At 41.6% G+C, this 20,889-nt stretch overlaps 1 protein-coding gene across 3 annotated transcripts in view; it reads right to left on the bottom strand.

The window, feature by feature from the left end:
• The window catches only part of PLCB1 (phospholipase C beta 1), a 405,394-nt gene that overhangs the window by 129,924 nt on the left and 254,581 nt on the right, over positions 1–20,889 (bottom strand). For all 3 annotated transcript variants that reach the window (XM_021282907.2, XM_065059870.1, XM_065059871.1), the window contains exons 5-9: positions 15,199–15,278; positions 11,431–11,484; positions 10,815–10,890; positions 5,522–5,622; positions 4,107–4,273 (exon numbers count right to left, since the gene is read on the bottom strand). In XM_021282907.2, coding sequence (XP_021138582.1) covers positions 4,107–4,273; positions 5,522–5,622; positions 10,815–10,890; positions 11,431–11,484; positions 15,199–15,278 — 478 coding nt within the window. The remainder of the gene's footprint in view (positions 1–4,106; positions 4,274–5,521; positions 5,623–10,814; positions 10,891–11,430; positions 11,485–15,198; positions 15,279–20,889) is intronic.

The following is a 20,889-nucleotide window of genomic DNA, read 5'->3' on the forward strand; positions in this document are numbered from 1 at the left end:
GCCTGCTTCAACCACAGTAAAATACTACTCCAGATGCTTAACCTGTGCAGATGTCAAGCCCGTGTATCTGCTGATGCTGCAAAAGCTCAATCGCATCCCAGCAATACAATAACCCACAATACGTTACCAACAAGCAGGAACGCGGGCAGTCTTTTTATTCAAAACTCTGCAACCTAAGGCCCTTATCCAGTAAGCAAACCGGTGTTTGATTTTACCTGGTACCTGAAGAGCCATGTTGAAAAAGTTTAAAGTATTATGTACAATTCTTGCTTACTGTGTTCAAAATACTGTAATTTCGCTGCAACAGGTACAGAAAAAGGGTTATAATGGCCATCAGAGGAATGGAGAATTATGAGATGTCAAAAGCATTTGGCTAGTGCTGTGAAGGTTGAGAGAGAGCGCAACCATTCTTTAGAAATTCATTTAATAAGGTATGAGAGAAGCATAAGTTAAAAGAGAATACTGTTGTACAGTGTGTGTGCACAGATTATGAATACAGTTCGATGAGAAATAATAAGCAGATGCAATCATGAGATGAGTGACGGTCTAGAACCGCCCAAACAGACTAGTGGGAACAAGGAGCCAGCTTCTCTACAAAGGCACGTAGTTTCCATTTTATGAATTTGGATTAAAGTTTTCAAGGAAAAACCCTAATTGTACTTAAAAGAACTTTTCAATGCCTAACATTTTATTTGCTAAGAAATTTCATTTTAACAACACTGGGAAATAAGAGATCATGAGAATTAAGCTTCAGTATAGAATTAATATGATGTTCAAGGAAATGCAGCATAAAAGATTTTTATATAACTATCCTCTCTTCCCACACCACCCCTAAAGTTAAGCATATGCTTAAGTGATTTACTGCATCGAGGCCAGAACATCCTGCATGTCGCAAACATGAAATCCTACTCCCACAGCATCAATGCTTTTACTCCTTGTGAAGTGCAAGTATTCAGTTTAAGTCTGCATCCTGATGTGTGCTAATGCACACAGGGGAAAAAAAAACCAAAACACTACACATATTTTGTCTAACTTTGTGAAAGATGATTAAAAATGCAGCACTTGTGGCCTTTCAGAATATCTGAAAAATAAGGACATTTGCCACTAAGTTTGCCTCAGGCTTTTGTCAAACTAATTTTCTCTGGCAATTTTAATAAGGACTGTGCAGGCTTATCTCATGAGGATGCTGATCATGAATCCCTTTATTTCAGCGGGACACCCGAACATCAGATAGATTGTTTAATATAGAAATATAAAAATACTACAGAAATAAACATGAAAGTGAATAGACCTTCACCATTTATGTCTGTTTGTCCCTCACCTCTCTGCAACCTGATGTTACAATAATGAAACAAGATAACGAATGGAACCTGCCAGCAAGGCCACTTGTGGAAACACCAGCATACCTGTGTGTAGGAAGGTGCGTTAAACACACACACTGAGCAGGTGCAATGTTCAAACTCTAGAACAACCTGTGGAAAGTGATTTAACTGGCATGAAGACTGGCAATTCATATCACCTAATTCTTGTGAACAATCCTCTAAAGTCTCTACCACCGGAAAGTACTTCACTCATTACTCAAAAGCAGCAATTCATCACAACTTATACATTTCTTTATGATATTTTCTTGTGTTCTGGACCCATACCTGTGGTTTACTTCAAAGGAGTAACTTCTCATTGCCAAGAAAGAACAAATACATATACCACATTGTCAGATCTTCTGGCTTGCTTCTTGAACCAAAACTCTGCAAAACTGCTCCAAAAGTCCAATTATTTAATTGCATTGCCCTGGTTCAACAGCGCTGAAGTAACCCTCAGGCCACCTGTAACTGTGTTACCCTGTTTATCATGTAAGTCTCCCACGTCCTCACCTCTGCCTCATTTGTGTTTTTACATGACTCATCTCTTCCCTACACTGCTCTTCTATTTTTTGGTGTTCTCCATTAATCCTGTGGAGTTGTTCAGCGGGAACGTCTTCAGCTCAACTTTGAAACACAGGAGCATAAAGGAGCATGTGGACAAGGACCCTAACCCCATCTATCTTCATGGAGCTGTTGGGTCCACTTTTATATGAGAACTATGCTGGATGAAGACTTCTGCTACCTTCTTACCAATTGTAGCTGCTGGTTTGGCTGCCCTAAAGTTTCTACTTAATCTTGCTGACATTCTTTTTCCATCTCTACCTCTCCACTGGCTTTGGGCCTGGCAAATAAGGGGCATAAGCAATGCCACCACAAGAAACGTAGCAGACAGCAGAAAGTCTGAGTGACAATCCCTTTCACAAAACACCGTATCAAAAGTTTAAATCATTATTTTGAATACGCACTGTTATATTTTGGTGACATTTTACAGACACGCAGCGTTTGTTTGCAATTATTCTGTGAGTGTGGGACTGAACGCACACCTACACTTCATTAAATATACAATGAATTGCATTCCCAACTAGGAGCAGATGTATAGAAAGTATTGTGTGCCCGTGCCATTCTTGATTAGCCAGTTCCTGTAATTTCAACACAGTAAGCTCGGGATTTGTGCTGGAGCCTGGTTAGCAGCTCAGCTGCCAGACAGGGCGCTATATATGAGGTGGTGTTTGCAGCAAAGACGTGGCCTAAAGGTTGTACCAGCTCTGTCAGAGTTTGCAGGACATCAGTGTGTGAGTTTGAAGGGGCTGAAAAAACCCCCCAAACAACACAAGAGGAATTAACTGTGTATGACCTGCCTTTCCCTTGTTAAAATCAGCATTTTCTGTGAGAACTGATTCCATAAGAGCAATATAAATGACAGTCAGGAAGAGAGGCACTTAGGGAAGAGCTTGCAGCAGACGTGTGCACCAATGTAAACTGGGGTAACCTAGAGGTGTCCCACAAATCCTGTTCAGAGGGTGTTAGCAAAAACCATCACAACACCCTCTTTCTGATGTTTGTTTCATGCTTCCTCCTTATCACTAGTCAGAAAGTGATTTCATTTTGACTCCGGTGTTCTGCTAGCACACCACCTTGTAATAAATCCTTTATTTGGTTTCTATGAAGTGCCAATATTTGGGTAATAAGAATGATCTTTTAGGCACCAGACTTTCCGGTGGCTGATGTGAAACAAGGTAAGCACAGAGCAATATTCTAATATTTGCATGGATGAGAGAAGAGGTCACAATGTGTTTTCATCTGTTAATGCAAGTATTCTCACTGACGTCAAGAGACAGTTTGGGTACGCATGACAAGGCAGCAGGATTTAACCCTCCATCAAAACCTCTGGAAACACTAAATTTGATTGGGCTAGAAAAATAAGAAGCCTTATGAGAAAAATTACAAGTTTTTGCCTTGAGACAACGTCGATCGCGGCATCAAGAGCCACAGGTTTCCTTCAGGAAGACATCAAGGTCAGATGGTTTCCAGGGAGACGGGTGGGAGTCCCTTCAGTTAACCTCTAGGCTTTTGGAAAATGCGTCTTTGTTTTTCCTATGCATCCGAAAGATCTGGATCAAACCCGTTTTTTCATATTAGATCTCTTTCTCAAGACATTCCCATGCCCCTAAAACGTCTAAGGTATAAACACATTAAAAGCTGTGGTAATCATTAGGATAGGGGGATTGGAATGGAATAGGATGAGACATTAATTCAGTGCTATTTTAAGACTTGTGGTGGTAGCAAAAACCTGCAGAGACTTGAGCAGGAGTTCTCTCACTGGCTTTGGCGAAATGCCCAGTTAAGCCCTGACATCACTTGAGATTTTCAAAAGGGAATTTTCTGTGATTATAGCACAAAACATACTCAGCTACTATCACATCTTACTTTGTGTACCAGTAAATAGTCGTCACCATAGTAAGTTTTCTGCTGAAGTTTGCACGCCAGAGCACTTTTTCTAAACTATCAGTTGCACATACTGAAAACTAAATACTGAAACCAGCCCCATCCTTTCTAAATTGATCTCAACCAAATACATCTAAAAATGCACCACACGATGTCTCACAGGCTTGTACGATCCAAAAGCAGATAGCTGGAAATGCAATTTGATTCTGAACCAAATTTTGCTTTAGCATGTACTGTAGGATAATTGAGTCATGTTTCAAATCAGAAACCGAGTACAGCGAGAATATAAAAACCACTGACCTTTCTTTGCCAGGTTACTGTTGGGTTCGTACTTCTCAATCAGCTGTTGAACTTGTTCCTGTTTTAATGGTGGGTAAAGGATTTCATTTAATCGTGGATCACGTTGCTTAAGATTTATGAATTCCATCATCTGGTCAACAGTAAGGTATGGTTTGCTCTTGGCACCACTAGAGAAAAATGAAAGCAACAGTAAAGCCATTAAAATACATTGAAATCTTGTTCAATGTTCTGTAACTTCCCAGGGAAACCGAAAAAAAAGACTCAGACTGTCGTACAACAAAAACATTGTCCTACTGTATCTCTGGACTAATTTACTTTGTTAGCATGTAATGATAAACATTCTTCATCAAACATCTAGGAGTGAGATGTTGAAAAGCATTCAGCATTATTGGCATCAATGCGAAGAGTCAGAGCAATGCTAAAAGCTTTTCATTCCTCTGAATTCCCAGAACTAAGCAATTTAAAAGAGAAAACGATGTGGAATTCAATCCCAAGCTTGCCACAAACACTCTGCTGGCATTTCTGGCCCAACTATTTGGTTTTACTGAGAGTTGTAAAAAGAGCAGAGTTTGGGTACAATCTGTACCCAGACAGAGACCCAGGAAGCCTCCAAGCCAGGTGACATGCTTGGGGTTGTCAGCAGCACTTGGGACTGGGCCATTTCTAGTGTGTGACGGCAACAGAAAATCAGCTCCGGGTTCAACAGGAGCAAATTGGGCCGAGGCTGAGTTCTTCTGAAACCTCAGCCTTAGAGAAAGGAGTACATGAGCGCGCCCTTGTTGCAGGGCTAAGTTCACTAATTGCTTTGGTGGTCTTGGGATGTATTGTGGAAATCACTTTGCTTTCATATTGCCTTGTATTCTGGCTCCATTGATCAGACTTTGCTGAAGCTGGGAAGTGCGATGACCTGTTGCAAGGGGTAGAAGCAACACAAGTTATATAGCTTGTAACTGAAAGTATGAATCAGTTGTAGCTGGCTGCTAATTTAATTTCATGGTGTGAATTCATGATGCCCAACTCCCAAGTTACTGCACTTTTTGCAACTCCTAATTAAGCTTTTGGGGGTGATTATACATATTCTCATGTCTTTTGTGTGCTGTTACTCCTTATTACTCTTCTTCCTTTACTTTCATGGAAGCCAAAACTATCCTAATCTGTACAGAAAAACAAGACCCGACAGTTCCGCTCCTTTAGAATCAAATGACTTTAAAACTCTGGCCATTAGAAAAGGAGGCAACAACCTGCAAGAAAATGAACCCTTGATCCAAGGTTAAATAACAGCCCTGCTTGACATTGAAATCTGTTCTTGGCAAGTGCTGCATGGTGCTGTAGTCTAAATAACCTCCTTTGCCATCCTCAGCCCAGAAAATCAGTGAAGGGGAAAAAATAATAAATAAATAAGCATCTTTTCTTACAACTCAGAAAAGATGTGGTCGATCTCAGGCCGAGGGCAGAGGTTGTTTAAGAACACCCTGTACACGTCTGGCGTGAAGTCGTCTTGAGGAATCGAATCATTCTGCAAAACGAGAAAAACAAAAGGTGAAAGAACGATACAGCATTTTTATACACTCCTTGTAAACAGATCACTCACTACTGCACTTCTTTCCATTTGCTTCCTGCAATGTAGAGGAGCCCGGATTTTGCAGAATAATAAATTCCTCTGAATAACAGAGCAGCTTAAAGAGTACATCTTTAAAAAATATATATAAATACATTTGGCATTTTAGTTGCCATAAAGTGAAGTTCTCTCTTTCTCTGAGTACCTGTGAAGAAGAAAGGACGGACATCTGTCCATCTAACCCCCTTTTCTATAAAATAAATAGGCGTATTGATCCCGAAGAAGCCCCAGTGGGGCAGCTGGCCGGTGGTGCTGAGTCCATGTGTTTCAGCGAGGGAAAGGGCAGTGTTACAGAGGATGAGCACACCACCCATCTTTCCAAAGCTTTCAAAGAACAACTTGGGTCACTGAGTCATTATTAGTGCTCTTGTGCTCTGACAGCAGCAGAAACGCCTCCTTTTCCTTCCCAAAGACACACATTCAAGACAGCACAGTTCTGGGCAAAACTCATGCAACATGGCCTTTCCATACGTCTTCATCCTAAACGTTCAGCGTAGCGCAAGTGGCAATCAGATTTCTTTTACATTAATTGACTCGAAAAGCTCTCCTGTAGAAGATATAGCATTTTTTTTTCTTTAATTTCCGAAAATGTAGAACAATTTACATTTACTCCTGCTTCTAGATGACACTTTCATCATCGCTATCATACCTCCTGGGTCTTCTCTAAAAAAAAATATAATTCCTGCTTTTAACTGGAGGGAATTACTGGACTGGAGAAGGAAAACAGTACTTTGTATGAAGCTCAAGAACTCTCTTCTTATTTGCACGTGCTGCCTTCAGGCTCCAGAGATTTTGCAGCAGACAGCGAGGGCTGCTGCTTTAGCGGGGCTGGGAAGAAATGACGACCCCAAGGATTACGTGCAAACCTTTTTTCAGCACGGAGCAGTAACGATGTGCGCTCTGGCTTCTGCCTTCACACAAATGCACCAAGAAAGGAAAATGGCATGGGAACTTGTATTTTGCAGAGATAAAGCCTTATAAAGGAACAAGGAAAACAAAACCAATGTGGAATGCACATACTGAAAATCTGATTTTGAGTTTCCTCTATGCAAAGCAGTATTTTCAAAAGCTATGATATGCAGAGCACCAGGTGCCCACGTGATGCCAAATTGTAACTTGGACCCAAAGCCACTTGCTTTGAACTGCCATTGAAACCAGTCATCTCAAAAGCAAGCTGCCAATAGAGGAAATCGTTGCTTTTATTTATTCTGCCTGTTTAACACCGTTGCCAAGGGAACCAGAAGGGTCGATTCAAGCCTTTGTTAGCCGGAAGGAAACTTTTCCATATTTTTCCTGCTTTAGGTTAAAATAAATAAATAAATGCCATGGGTGGCACTGTCTCTCTCCTTTCATCTGTGAGACTTGCAGAGGCTCCAGAGGGTTTTGTACCATGACCATCGCTCGACGTTGGTGTCTGCAAGCACAGACTGAACCAGACCCAGCCCACACGTGGACCGAGTTGGGCTTTTTCACTGTTCTGCCTGGTTATCATCTCCAGGCTCCAACGGTCTGAGGTCACCAGACCCGTGAACCTTCCTTTTCTTTGGAACCGTGCGAGCGGCTGCGGAACGAACTGGTTCAAAACGTACCCAGCCAAAACAACCCTGTGCTCTTTCCTATGGGATCGGCTCGTAACTTGTCAACAGCACAACTGCTGAATCTGGTGCAAGGGTGGATGGAGAAGTTTGAGATCTGAAGTTGGAAGATGGAAATAGCTCCTTTCAGTGATGGCTGCCAGGGACACCTAATTCTGTGCGAAACTGCACCCACTATGCTTTGATAAACTTGAGCTGCGGTGGTTTCAGTTGAGAGTATGACTGCTGATACTTGTGTTTTCCTAAGGGCAGGATTCATAAAACTTGTGAATTTTGCTGTTAAAGCTGGCCCCCCACTCTCCTCTGTTCCCTCAGCCTATAATCCCTATTCAGCAGGGTACTGCTCCTCAGCCAGCACTTCTCCCAAGGGCATTTTAAACATTGATTCCGTAATCACCACAGAATTACGGTCTCCCATTCACCTATCTTTCCCTTTATGGAGATCTGAAGGTGCTCAACACTGAACAAAACGTGTGTCCTTTCCAATAGCCTTAAATCTGGGCTTTTATTCTCCCCTTGGTTCCAATTAAGAAAACATACCTCAGTTTCCCGACATGTACCTACAAAGAGGGTAACCAACACAGGCACTTCAGGCACAGCACAGAACCTTTCAGTAATTAGTTCCTACTAGTAACATAACTGGCAGGCTACAAAACACATAGAATGGAGACAAAAGCCTTGCTGCAAACATTTGCCACCCCAGGCACAACCTCCGACAACTATATTTGGATTCCCGAAGCCTGCCTGTTGAAAGAGATTAAAATAGGCTGCCCCTTTCCTCAGCCTGGTCTGAGCCATCCACATTTCACTGCAACCACCCACACACCTTATGGGCTCATCTCTTTTTTGAGATCAACGAATCACAAACTTTCTGTACCACGCAACGGAATCCCTTATTTCCAACTTTGCTGATTACTGACATTCAATTTTATTGTGGATTAAGACTTCCCACTAATTTCAAGCACTGTTGATTTATGATTTGTTTTGGTAACCTGCCTGCTTTCCTAACATCTGTATCCAGTCTGTTATATATTCGGCAGCACAACAGCTAATTCGGATTATTTGCACAGACAAGACTCAATAGCTGGTTGCTCTATTTTAACGCTGGTGCTTCGTTCTGAACCTCCTCATTAACCGGAAAGCAGAAACCAGTCTTCACAGCCAAACAGGCGACTAAAATAAAAGCTCTTCAAATTCTATTTCAAGCACCTTTGACTAAAACGAAAACAAATACATCCAACAATAAGAAAAAGCACTCCCCTTTCCCCCAAAGTAGCCAAGATTAAAAAAATACATAAATCATAGAGGAATCCGATGCCAAACTCAAAACCTACTGGTATATTTTAAAGCTTAATTTAAACATTTAAACACTTGTCTGCTTTCAGATCTGTCAGATGACAAATGCTGCTGAAAATCAGATCACACAGAGTTTGGTCCTGCAAGACTTTACATATGCCAGGTCTGACCCAGAAATACAGAAATAAATAAATCCACACTTTGAAAATGTGCCTGATTTGAAATCCATGGGTCGTCTCATTGCAGTCACGCTCAGCTGCTCAACCAAATCTAGGCTGGAGCGCTCACCACGTGAAACTCACAGCCAATGAGCCCCGGATCTTCCTAAGCAATGAGAAGCACATTTTTTCTATGACACTTGGAGGCGAGACCCTTAGAGGGATCTTCATGAGGCATGAATACAAACCACCCAAAAACGCAAAGCCATTGATGTCCATGAGAGACTTTCACAAATTCTCTGAATAATTTGGTGTGGTTTTACTGAGGATTCCCTGATATTCATGTCTTGCACAGTGCGAGGAGCCCAGTGTTCTTCCAGGCTTTACGGGAACACTGTCCTATAGTACAATGGGGCAGAAAAGCTGGAAGCTGAAGTTAAGTATTTTACTTGTTCAAACAAACAGGAACACAAAGGAAAAAGCTGTAGTTGAAGAACTGATTTTCTTCTATTCCATTACATCTATGAGATTCAGAGTTTCAGGCTTCTTAAGCACTTAGTTTCTAAAATATTTTTCCAAGATGATCAGCAGAGTTGTCTTTGTTGCATAAAGCATATTTATCTTTTGTCCCAACCAAAGAAAGGCTCTACTTTATACTATGATTAATTTTCAAGGTGGTATCCCAGCAACAAGTATCCAGCAACATCTATGTAAAATTGACTGCACTTAAATAAACAGCAGAAAAAGGTTGCAGTTTCTTTCAGACTCCAGTGATGTTTAGATTTTTTTTTCAGAGATATGTAGTAAGGAGAAGTAATAAATCAACTGATTTGAAAAGCAATGCTTCAGTGATTCTTTGCGCATCTTCCGTTGTTTGCTAACAATTAAATGAAAACCTCGCAATCTTACTTCAGCTAAGACTGCTACACTCTTTTATACCTAACTTCACAGACATTCCTTTGAATTTCAAAGAATGAAGCTCCCAAACCTCCAAAGAAAGGTCTCTCTGCTAAGGAGCAGCTGAGGTCTGGCTTGTGAAGATTTTGCCCCATTGTTCTTCAGGAGCCGTGGGAACTGGATCTACTGAAAAACCATTGGGGAAGCAAAGGTTGAGCAAACGTGACAGCACAGTTTTCTACACGAGCAACGGGTTAGGACACAGGTATCAAACTCATTTTCACTGGAGGACACATCAGTCTTGTGGTTGTCCTCAAAGGGCCAAATTAATTTTAGGACTGTATAAATGTAACTACCCGTTAATCCATATACCAGTTTCATTAAAAAAAAAAAAAACAACAACAAAAAAGTCTTCTGTGAAGACTGGTTTCATTACGTTTGATACCCCTGGGTTTGGAGGTGCTGTCTCTGCCACAGATTGGTTCTGCTCCACATCTTGGACATCTGAACATAGGTACTATCCTGCAAGAAGCTTCCTGGAAGAGAACCTCCACCTTGGAGGAAAGACTAAGGACACCTTCACTCCAGCGTTAACTAGAGTCACCTCTTCAAGCAAATGCTTCTTGAAGAAAGCCTTCTTGAGGGACCGTCCTGTAAATGCTCCAGCTTGAGCAGGGCTCCCAGATTACCAGCATTTAATGGCTGCATCCCTGCAGCAGTAACAGCTTTGACATCGTAGCATTGCAACATTTACTCCATGCACCTTTTAGATAAGCTGCAGTGAGTTTAACTGTCACTTAACTCAAGCTATAGTTGGTTGTGGTGCGTAGATTTTTGGTGGTGGGTTTTTTTTGAGAAGGAAATAGATTATACCATTAGCTACACATTGTGCTAACACTGCTCTGGAATTGTGCCTTGAAAATTGTGCAACAGTCATCGATGCTTAAAATATTCTCCCAGCGCTTCATGAGGACAGGTCACACAACCCCCTGCCCTTTCCTTTAATCCATTCACACTCCTTCCAGAAGTGAAGCCGGCACAGCATGAGCAGCCTTGAACAAACCGCCCTCAGCTCAACAGAGAGCAAACACCGCTGAATACAAGCAACACTTTGTAAGAGCCAGGAATACATTCAGATGCTTACCCTGGAAGATGGAAGATTACAAGCTTCTAACGCGGTCTCTACTCGTTTTCTGTCAGCAGAAAACAAGCGGTATATGCTGCAAAACAAAGAGAAACCAGAGGGAATTTGCTTAAAGACATTATTTGATTATTTCTGTGGCTTAAAGACTGAATATTGCTTCCCAGTCTATCACATCTTTAGTTATTTATTTCCATTTGCTGGCTGCTCGGTAAACACACCTGAGTTTAATGGTGCCCACAATGAGTTTAACCCACACAAGCCCCTATTACAGTGGATAGTTAATTGAGAAAGTCACCTCTGCTCTCCAGATCAACTCAGCAACAGGCAACTGGAGTATATTTATCCTCATGGCACATCTCTGACGTAAAGAAATTATGGTATTGGGTTTTTTTCCGTTTGTTTGTTTGTTTTTAAATTTTATTTTCACAAGCAGAACAAGGGCAGAGAAGCTAAATGCCTTGGTCAAGATCACAATGGCAATCTAGACCCAGAGGGTAACTGAACAGAGACATCCCGAGTACCACACTTTTATTCTAGACACGGGGGTCACATGTTCATCTCAAACACAGCAAAAGTCAGAAGAAATTACATGGTAAGGAAGGAGAACAGAACTTACTTCTTCAGAGGAATCCGCCCTTCTGGAGTCACCTGCAGCTTAAGTTTCGTGTAACTGTGGAGACAAAAGCATCCGGTTTTATTTTTACAGTATTTTCAAGTACCCCTCCACTAACATTCCAGCTCAATACCAGTGCTCTGATCAGCTGGCAAATTCCACTCGCCTTTTTTGCCCAATATGAAAACCTGTTGGGATTTCATTATTACATAAATACATTTTCCATCAATGGTAACACACCTGTAGTGTCTAATACTGTCTTGTCTTGCAACACAACACTGCAGATACCATTAATGCGCAAATTTATCATTCCCCCAAGCTCCTTCTCACGCAGGCTGGAAAGGTGGCTGTTCTCCTCCTCTTCCAGGGGCTGAAACTGTCCCTGGATATCGTACACCCTGCATCCCTAAGCCCCCATCACAAACATGGGAAGGTTTCTCCGTTTGACCCTAAATGTTGTCACTCACAGCTGGAAGGAAATCAAATCACTGGCAACCAAAACATCTCCACACGAGAAGAGCGTCAGTATATTCAGCAGAACCTGGGCAAGCCCAAGACACTTCCAGTGTGAAGCGATATAAAAATTACATGCTGAAACCATCTACAGACAGGCAATTATCCAGCTTTTGAACTGAATATTTAGAGCACCTCCATATCTCAGGACCTGTGACTTCTCTCACAAGCTCATTAAGGCAGCAAGATGAAGATCTATCTTTGTTGTTGTTGAAATCTTTCAACATACTGATTCAGAGTCTCCTGAAACTGGAGCCATCCAGTAGCTTTAATGAGAAGCAGCTGGGCCCATGGCTGCTGTCTGCTGGTGCTCCCAGTTTGCGAGGACTACTGGTTACCAGCATCATGCCCACCAGCAGCAGCCTGCCAAGAGCACAGCTTTCTGAGTGCTTCATCTCTTCCACTTGAATATAATTAAAACTATAAGTGAGCATTGCAGTAATATGGTCTGGTGAAAAATGTGGCAATGCTTAAGTATTTCAGTGGAATTTTTTTTTATTGTTATTAAAAAAACTTCTTCATTTTACCCACTGGCTTAGCAAAAGAAAAAGAAACTACACGGTTCTAATAAACTCTCCTTTTCTTCCCAACCAAAAACGCCATTAGCAACCGCTTCAAAAACAAAGTACGTGCTAACACTCCTAACAAGGACAGGAATATTTTCACAAATCCTTTTCTCCTCATACATGTCTTCTGGAAATGGAAATCTCTTGTGCTACTGTGTCACCATACAAAAATATTGTCTTCTCTACCCCATCTCTAGAGGTTTAATCTACCTCCCAATGAGGTAGATTAAAAAGGAAAGAATCACAGTGGTTAGTAAAAAAGGCTTCTTTTAGTTTGCCTTCTATTTTTTGAAACTTTCCAGTACCTTCTGGTCACCCTTGGTGCTTTCCTCTACAGCAAAGATAGCTGGAAATAAAATGAACAAAAAAGTATTCTGAACTTCAGTTAAAGCAAACTAAAAACATGTGTTTGAAGAACAGTCAATCCCCACCAGCACTTGCCACCTTTTTTCCTCCCAAATTCTTTGTTACACATGAGATTCTATTTTTTCCTTGCAGCCATTATCCATCCATCTAAGAAAAGCAAGGATGCTATTGCTGTGAAAAAGCTTACTAGGAGATGCTGCCATCGGTAGCAGCCAAAGGGACTCGTTTCAGTAGCTCGGTGCTGACTCCAGGAATGACAAACTCCAGACCTACCACTGACTCCACGTTCCTGCAGTAAAGTCACCCTTTGCTCATCACTGCACAGGTCAGGATTTCAACACTAACGTACTCCAGTGCCCATTTTTGCACTCCAACATAAAAATACACTGTATGGTTACAACAGAATGAGCACTTTGTAACCAAAATGACAGTTTTTGTTAACTACCTCTCCTTCCCAAATTAACCCTATTTTTCTCATCTGACCAAACCACAGGAGAGCTGCTCAAGCTGTTTATTGCACTTCCAACACTGCAAGCGACTGAATGCCACAAAAAAGAGCTTTTCTAATTTGCTCTAATGCAATTTGCTTTTCTGTTTTAACAAAAGAGTTCTGATAGGACTGCAAGCAGCCCTTTGCCTAGTACAGTAATAATAAGAAGAAAATATTTTTCATCTTCAAAATCAAAGATTTCTCATGTTACTTTGATTTGGCATCTGTGCAGAAGACCCTGGACACCCAACAGTTCCTAAGTGATTTATTAATTAGTGGAAAAAGAAAAGACACAGGAATGCCACGCTTGCCTGTTACTGAATCTACGCAATGTGTTCTATAACTTCGTTAATTAACATTCCTTGAACAACCACAGAAAAATGGTTCCAACTAAGTCTGCTCTACTAGATCTGAACCTGATATGAAAACACCCATTAGGCACAGCCACAGCCCTCCCCATTATGGACCTGCCGGCAAAGTCTGGTGGCCACCTGGGGATTGGGGTGGTAAGAGGCACGGAAACAGTAATAGCAAATCACTCCCGTGATGTGATCTACAGCCCGTGGAGCTGCTCTTGCTCTAACACCTGGGTCTGCTCAGCGCTTTCTCCACTCTCACCATGGGGAACAATGAGGAAATGTTCAATGTTTCCATGTATTTGGGCTTTTGTTCACCTAACATATTGTTGTTGTCCCAAGACAGCATTATCAGGCACAAAGCTGCAGTTCCTGCAACGTCCAACCTTCAGAGTTTCTCCAAGAATTTCTGTTGACTTCAGCAGCACCACATGAACACAATGAGAAGGAAACGCATCCCACCCCCTCTCCTTCCCAGAACAGGAACCTATGAATATGCACATGGCATTAAAGTCAGGCAGTTGGGAACCTCCTGACTAAGCACGGGTGCATCTAATGAAGCTAGGCATGCACGACCTTAGAAAGTCCAGAACAAGGGTGGGCTAACTTGCTTCTTGGATGGAGGCAAGTTTTAAGAACCTAAGCCTAAATACCTAAACCCTGGTATTTAGCTGGACTGAACCTCTCTCTGCAAGCAGAAATTAAAAGGTGTTTGAGGAGACACAAAGCTGAATTTAACCAGTCAGTGTCTGGGCTGGGGAAGGTATATCTGCTCTTGTAGATCCCCAAAAGGCCAGTGAACACCCCAGTTCATCACCATCACCACCTGTGTGGCTTTGCAGTGCTGTTCTCAATGATATCACTTAAGCAAAACTCCCTCGGCATGTGCACATACCCAGATAAGACTCATTAATCTCTGGTTCAGTTCTCTTGGAGGTGTGTTTTTACACCCCAAAGGTTCTCATTAACAGCTTTTATCCTTTGTCGAAAACAACTCAGAACCTGCACGCTATGAAAAGCAAACTAGATGAATGGATTCACCCCTTCCCTCTGAATCTTGTGAAAACCAGAGAGATTAGACTGAGGAAAAGACTTCTTCCATTTCTCATTTTTTGATCAATAACAGAAAAAAAGGAAAATAAACCAGAAGCAAATCAGTCCAGAACATTCATTCGTTTTAAATGGAGAGCTTCAGACTACAGCTGAAAATACTACTTTAGTACACTAGGGAAAGATGGCATTTAATTCTGTTTTTTTGCCACAACTTAGTAGTTTGCAAGAAGAACCCTAACAAGACTTTTGTTTAAATGACATTCAGATAACAGGCTTTTTAAAATCATGAGAAAGGACAGCCTGTGTTTACAAAAGTGACAACTCATCAAAGCAGAAACAATAGATGACAATGTGACTAACAAGAAAAGAGGAAAATGACGCAGAGAACAGAGCAACACCCACAGCATTAAATCCAATGGCCACTTACGCTTTTTCCAGAAACGCGTCCCTTGACATGTTCTGTGCCAACAAATTTGTTGCCAAACTGAACACTTCATCTGACCATTCCTATAGAGAGAAAATTGGATTAAATGAGGCTCAGTTTAGATGTTTACTTACACAGTGCAAAATATTTTTGAAAATTATGTTGTTAGTAAAATGCGCCTAATTGAAGTCTGAACTTGATTTTTCCAATTACAGCTTCCTTCCTCATTTGTGAGTCTTGAGTTTCTTATGCTGCAAAAAACGAAGATGGTTAGAAATATATATTTTTAAAGATATCTTATTCTAATGTATCAGAAGAAAAATCACAAGGATAAATGTCAGATGCAAAGCACATTTAAATTTGTGGGAGATGCAAAATAAATGCCTCAGAAAAATACATTTTCTTGTGTTGGGCACTGTTCTGGTTGACACACTAAAGATTAAAAATGGAGCCCCTTAGCACTGTTCTTGTAAAATGAAGCTGAAATGGGCTCAGAGCCCTTTGAAGACACACCTGACGTGGTGGGACACAGACTACATCAGAAGTTTCTTGCTCCAATGTCCCCTCTTGCAAGAGTTTGCTGTAAGAACCTCCACATCACTCCCCCCACAGATCACCGAGTAATTCAGATAACAAATATAACGCCTTGTCTTTTATAGTGGATACCAGATCAACTGTAAGCACTGACTCCGTGTAAGATCTTACCAGCCGACACAAGCAACACACTTAAAAAACCCAAAGCAGTAGAAATATATAGGAATACATTCAAATTATTCTGATATACTGGGAAGAAGGTACTACTCCAAAGAGAAGCACTCCTCTTCCTCCGACCATACATCCTCACACCGTGGTCTTGCCTCTCGCTACGTTATTTTCCCCTCACTACCCTGATGTATGGAAGAAATGTCCTCTGGCTGCCCATGGACAGTCGCTGCTCTTCCCAGGGCTCTCCCACACTTTTCCCTTTATTTTTCCACCTAATTTTTCTAATTCCTACACATGTTGCTGAAGTCCTTCCCTTAGGTCCCCAGCAGGGCTGATCCATCATTATAACCCAACATTCAGACTCTGACTGCTCACCCTGTCGCTCTCCTCCCCTGCAGCTTTTTATTGACAAGTTCAGTTCCCTTTTCCTTCCTAACCTGGTGCTTATTTACAATCTCTAATTGTAATCCTTCTAAATCACAACTGTGGGTTTGGACTGGATTTGCTTATTTTTGTTCCTTTATTTTTTTAAATGGATTAAACAATGTCTTTGCAAACAATCTAAGTTTTTTTTTTCTTGATGAAGTTTTCTGAGTTTTCTTTGAAATTAAATTGAGTTTCTTTCCATATCAGCCCAGATCCAGAACCACATACCCTCTTCCAGATGCATATTCTTTGGATGTATACTCCACCCTTGTTTCTTCTTTTTCTTGAGGAAAATGCAAACAAATAGGTGACATCATTCTGCCAAAAACTGATAATGATGAAAAGTATTGACATCCAATGAAGCAAACATTGATCCGTCACTTTAGAGGTTGCAAGCTTGTTTTACCTAAAAAGCCTCGAGTTTCTGTGTGACTAGGTGATCAATTTGGGAGGTTCAGAAGGTATCACTTATTTTTCTATACATATTTTTTTAATGTGCTAAGATTTGTTCCCTAAAGCTCTCAGATCTTATTCCTGAAACCGCTCTCACACAGTCACCCCCAATGAGGAAGAGATAAGGCTACTGATGTGCCTGCTGTTAGATGAGCTTTGGCCATCCTTGAACCACCAGATCCTTAAGCCCACCCCGTGTGCAACACCACCCCAAAGCCGGTGAGACAACCCACCTCTCAGAACAGACAAACCCCTGTTGCTGAGATATCCCCAGCTACCTCTCCTGACCACTTCCATTTCATTCTTTTCTTTACTTGTTTTTCCTCCTTAGGTCTAATTGGAAAAAAAACAGGGATGTGAGAAAGAACAAGAGAAAGGGTCGGGTTCATTAGCAACACCAATGCTTTGTTGTGACTCTTGGAACAGAAAGCGCATTAAGTGCGGTATTTTTTTTCCTTCTTGGCAACTCATTTTTCCATGCTCAAAATAGGCTCATCTTGTAAACACGGCTTTGTTGAGGCACTAATAATAGCAGTTAAAACTTCTCCCTGTGACAGTAATGGCTGCAAAGATGAACAGCGACATAAAATATTATTTAGAAATTGAAACTACGTTGGCTGTTAACACATCTTGATAGCTTTTGTTTTGATCTCACCGATTCCGCTGGGTTTCAAACTGAAGTATTTTGTAGAAAACAGAAATAGAGCACTTCAGGAGCATCCCACACCCTAGGTCTTCCTTCTCTTTGTCCAAGCGCTTGTTGTAAGGGAAACTTTGTTATTATGTGCCTGTCACGAGCATTATTTATATAAACAGTCTTGCCATGTTCCTTTGGTAGCTTACCCTGGCTTTTCAAGTGATCGCATTGCTCTTGCCAAATATCCTAAGGGCTACCTGCAGGCTGAGCCGTCTCTAACAACACGGGTGCCGAGTCAACAAGTCACAAGCAACACTTGCTCATTGCCTCTCCCATTTTAGGTTCTTCATTCCAGCCACCACAGAGCCGCAGCCAAAAAAACAACATCAGAAAATGCGCCAAGGATCGCATCATCTTTCCAGTCACTGCTCTGAACCCTCAGCAGGAGGGGAAACAGCCCTGAGCATAGAGCCACAGAAATAAAGATGCTTTGGACTGATTTGGCACCAAGCTGTGAGCCGAGATGCGTCTCGCCACTTCGGCCACCAAACAGCTCTGTGTCCTTGGGTTTGCTGCCTGGCACAGGTAAAGCCCGTCTTCCACCTCCGTGCATGGTGCACTCCGCAGCCACCTGGACCAGCAGCGCTCGCCGAGAACACTCTGCGGCGTGGAAACAGAAAACAGCCGACTGCACAAAGGTTACAGCAGCCTCTAAATCACCGCAGTAGCTGTGGACTCCTATACACATGCAATATAAAAGGAAAATATAAATCTGGGTGTTTTGAAATAGGACTGTATTAGTGCCAACAAACTGTTTGCAGACTGGAAGCCTCTGATCCCGTTCAGTAGCAGCAGAACCCAGCCTGACATGCAACTCCGAGCAAGTCACATCCATCATGATAAAAGCTCCCTGAACTCAATCTCCTCTTGGCTACGTCCTGTTACACTAATTCATATTTATCTCATTCCTGTGAACTTTACTAACAAATTATTGAGCTGTTCAGAGCTTTGGCAGGTAGCATATAAGCAGCAGTTCATTTGGAAATCTGTTGCTCAGTGAAGTAATTTCTCTCCTCTATTACACGCATCAGGATACATACTGTAAGACATTTATCTCAACACAAGAGATGAGATTTTTTTCATAAGAAAAGACAGCACACATTCTTGAAAACAATTCCTTCAAATCAGAACTGACTACATGCGAAGGCAATGTTTCTCGCACATTTGGTTTTGCTGGGAGGTTAACAAAGCAAGCCGCTCAAATTCTACACTCTCGGCATCCTTATGAATTTTATTTAAAAGAATATGTCAAATGGATGTGAATTTATATGGTTTTCTTTACCATTCTATTACACTGAGCTGGTCAAACTCTTACCAGGGAAGCTGGAAAAAGAAAGATGTGTGCTGGAAAGCATAATATAGCACAACGTGTGAATAATCTTCTACGACATCGTTTCATGTATGGAGGAATTAATCAGCTCTTAGTGACTGATCTTACCCAAAGCCCGCCAAACCGAGGAAAGACAGAATTCCTTGGGCTCTGGGTAGGGATCTGTATGGCCAGGACAGAGTAGTGTGGTGAGAATAGAGTTGGTATGAGAAGCACAAAAGAGAGGGGGAAAAGATGGGAAAGACTGGGTGTTTACTTTTGAAGTTATTACATTTGGGAAGAGACACAGAAGTTTGCAGATTGGACTTTATGTTGGAAATGGAGACAAAGAGCATCTGCTTAGAATAGGGTTTGAGAATAAAGCTGTTGCTTTAGCCCTGTGTTTGTGGGTGCTCACAAACTCTCTCCTAAGACAGGCACACCCTTCTGAAAATAAGCAAGCACCTTATCAGTGCTCCTCCACTTCATCATCAAGACGTGTCTCACAATCTACCTTTTAGACCATTAACCAAAAATATTCAGTGCCCTTCCATTCATCACTAATGTACCTTAAATACTAGTTACTTTCTCCTGGATGAATGAACATAAAACAGTACATTGCAACTAAGCCACCATTTCTAGCTCTTTTGGTCACTTAAAGCAAGTTGAATAGCCCAAGGCTCTTATTGTCATGATTTTCCCACAACTTGGCCAGTGGATGTGACGAACGGAGTTTGCAGCAGAACAGAAAGCCACCCGCAGAGGAAGAAAACCCCGTAACTGAGTAATTTTAAGTGCCTCACTAAGACTGTTACAGCTTACTTTGCCGTTCCCCTCCAAGGAAGGATAAATCGATACCTGTCACACAACTTGACAAATAAAGTAACACAAACGAAGGGTTAATCTGAAAAATATTCATGCACTGAAAAGGGAAAGGTGGGGGAGATTTTCATTGGCACTTGCTTTCCCTGGAACGTCAGTGAGAGGACAGGTCAACATTTGTGAGTGTGATGTTGAAAATGTCTTTTATTCACACGCCTTCTCAGAGGTCTCTGAAGAGACGATTTGTGCCCAATGTGCTTATTTATAACAACTTCTGAGTCACTACACGGGTCCTGGAGATGATAAGGACCAGATTCTGTGGTCTGGCTCACATGGAGTTGGAAAGCACGGTAAAGAAGGAAGTGTTTTTTCAGATGTATTCAACAGTGACCAAACTCGGCTCTCACTAAAACAATCAGGACGTTAAGCATGGTCTCAGGGCAAGGACAGCAAATCTGCAACGCTGGGAAAATCCCAGCCCCACGCTACAGTGCCTGAGAGATAAAATATGAATTTGTTTGGTCTACTGCATTTATAAATAACAAGGAAGACTTAGATTCTCGGTTACTCAGATTGTAGGAGTTACTCAGGATTTAGAACAGCCAAGCTTTTCTAAAATATGGTTTTATCTACAGTATTTTTAGGGTTCCACTACCAAACAGAAAACAGCCCTAAAATAGCAATTTCTGCACTATTTCAGCAAATAGATTATGCTCTACTGATTGCTGGTTAGACAGGAAAAAGACAGCCATACTCTTCTGATTTAGGTGATTCTCCCTCTCCCTTGGTAAGGGCCAACTATTTTTGCTGGTAAAGGTTTAGCAGGCATTTTCATTTTCCATCATATGTCCATTTTTTTCCCCTCAAGAGCTGTTTCATTTGCTTCCACTTTTGCAGTGTTAAGATTTCTTAACCACACCTGTGGAGTATAATTCTGCGTTTTCAAGTCTGGAGACAGCGCTTCCCACTCAGCAGTCCATAGACCACCACAAACTCATTCTGTTTGTATTCTTTTATATCAAAGAAACAGTGGGAATTGTGTATTTGCCAAATAGACCCAAATCAGCTAATGAAAACTGGTAAACAAAAATACATCCTCCTAGGTTAAATGTTTTATCCCATGACCTTTTTTTAAACTGGTCTGACCATCCTCCTTGCCTGTGAGGTGACAAATTAATTCTTCTGTTGTTAAATAACGGCAGTCTACAGATAAATTACCTTTTTAGCACTATGTTTTGGACTCGAGGACGCAAACCATATGAAAGTGGGTTCTGCGCGTGGT

This window comes from Columba livia, chromosome 3, assembly GCF_036013475.1.
Source record: "Columba livia isolate bColLiv1 breed racing homer chromosome 3, bColLiv1.pat.W.v2, whole genome shotgun sequence".
In the NCBI taxonomy this organism is placed as follows: domain Eukaryota; kingdom Metazoa; phylum Chordata; class Aves; order Columbiformes; family Columbidae; genus Columba; species Columba livia.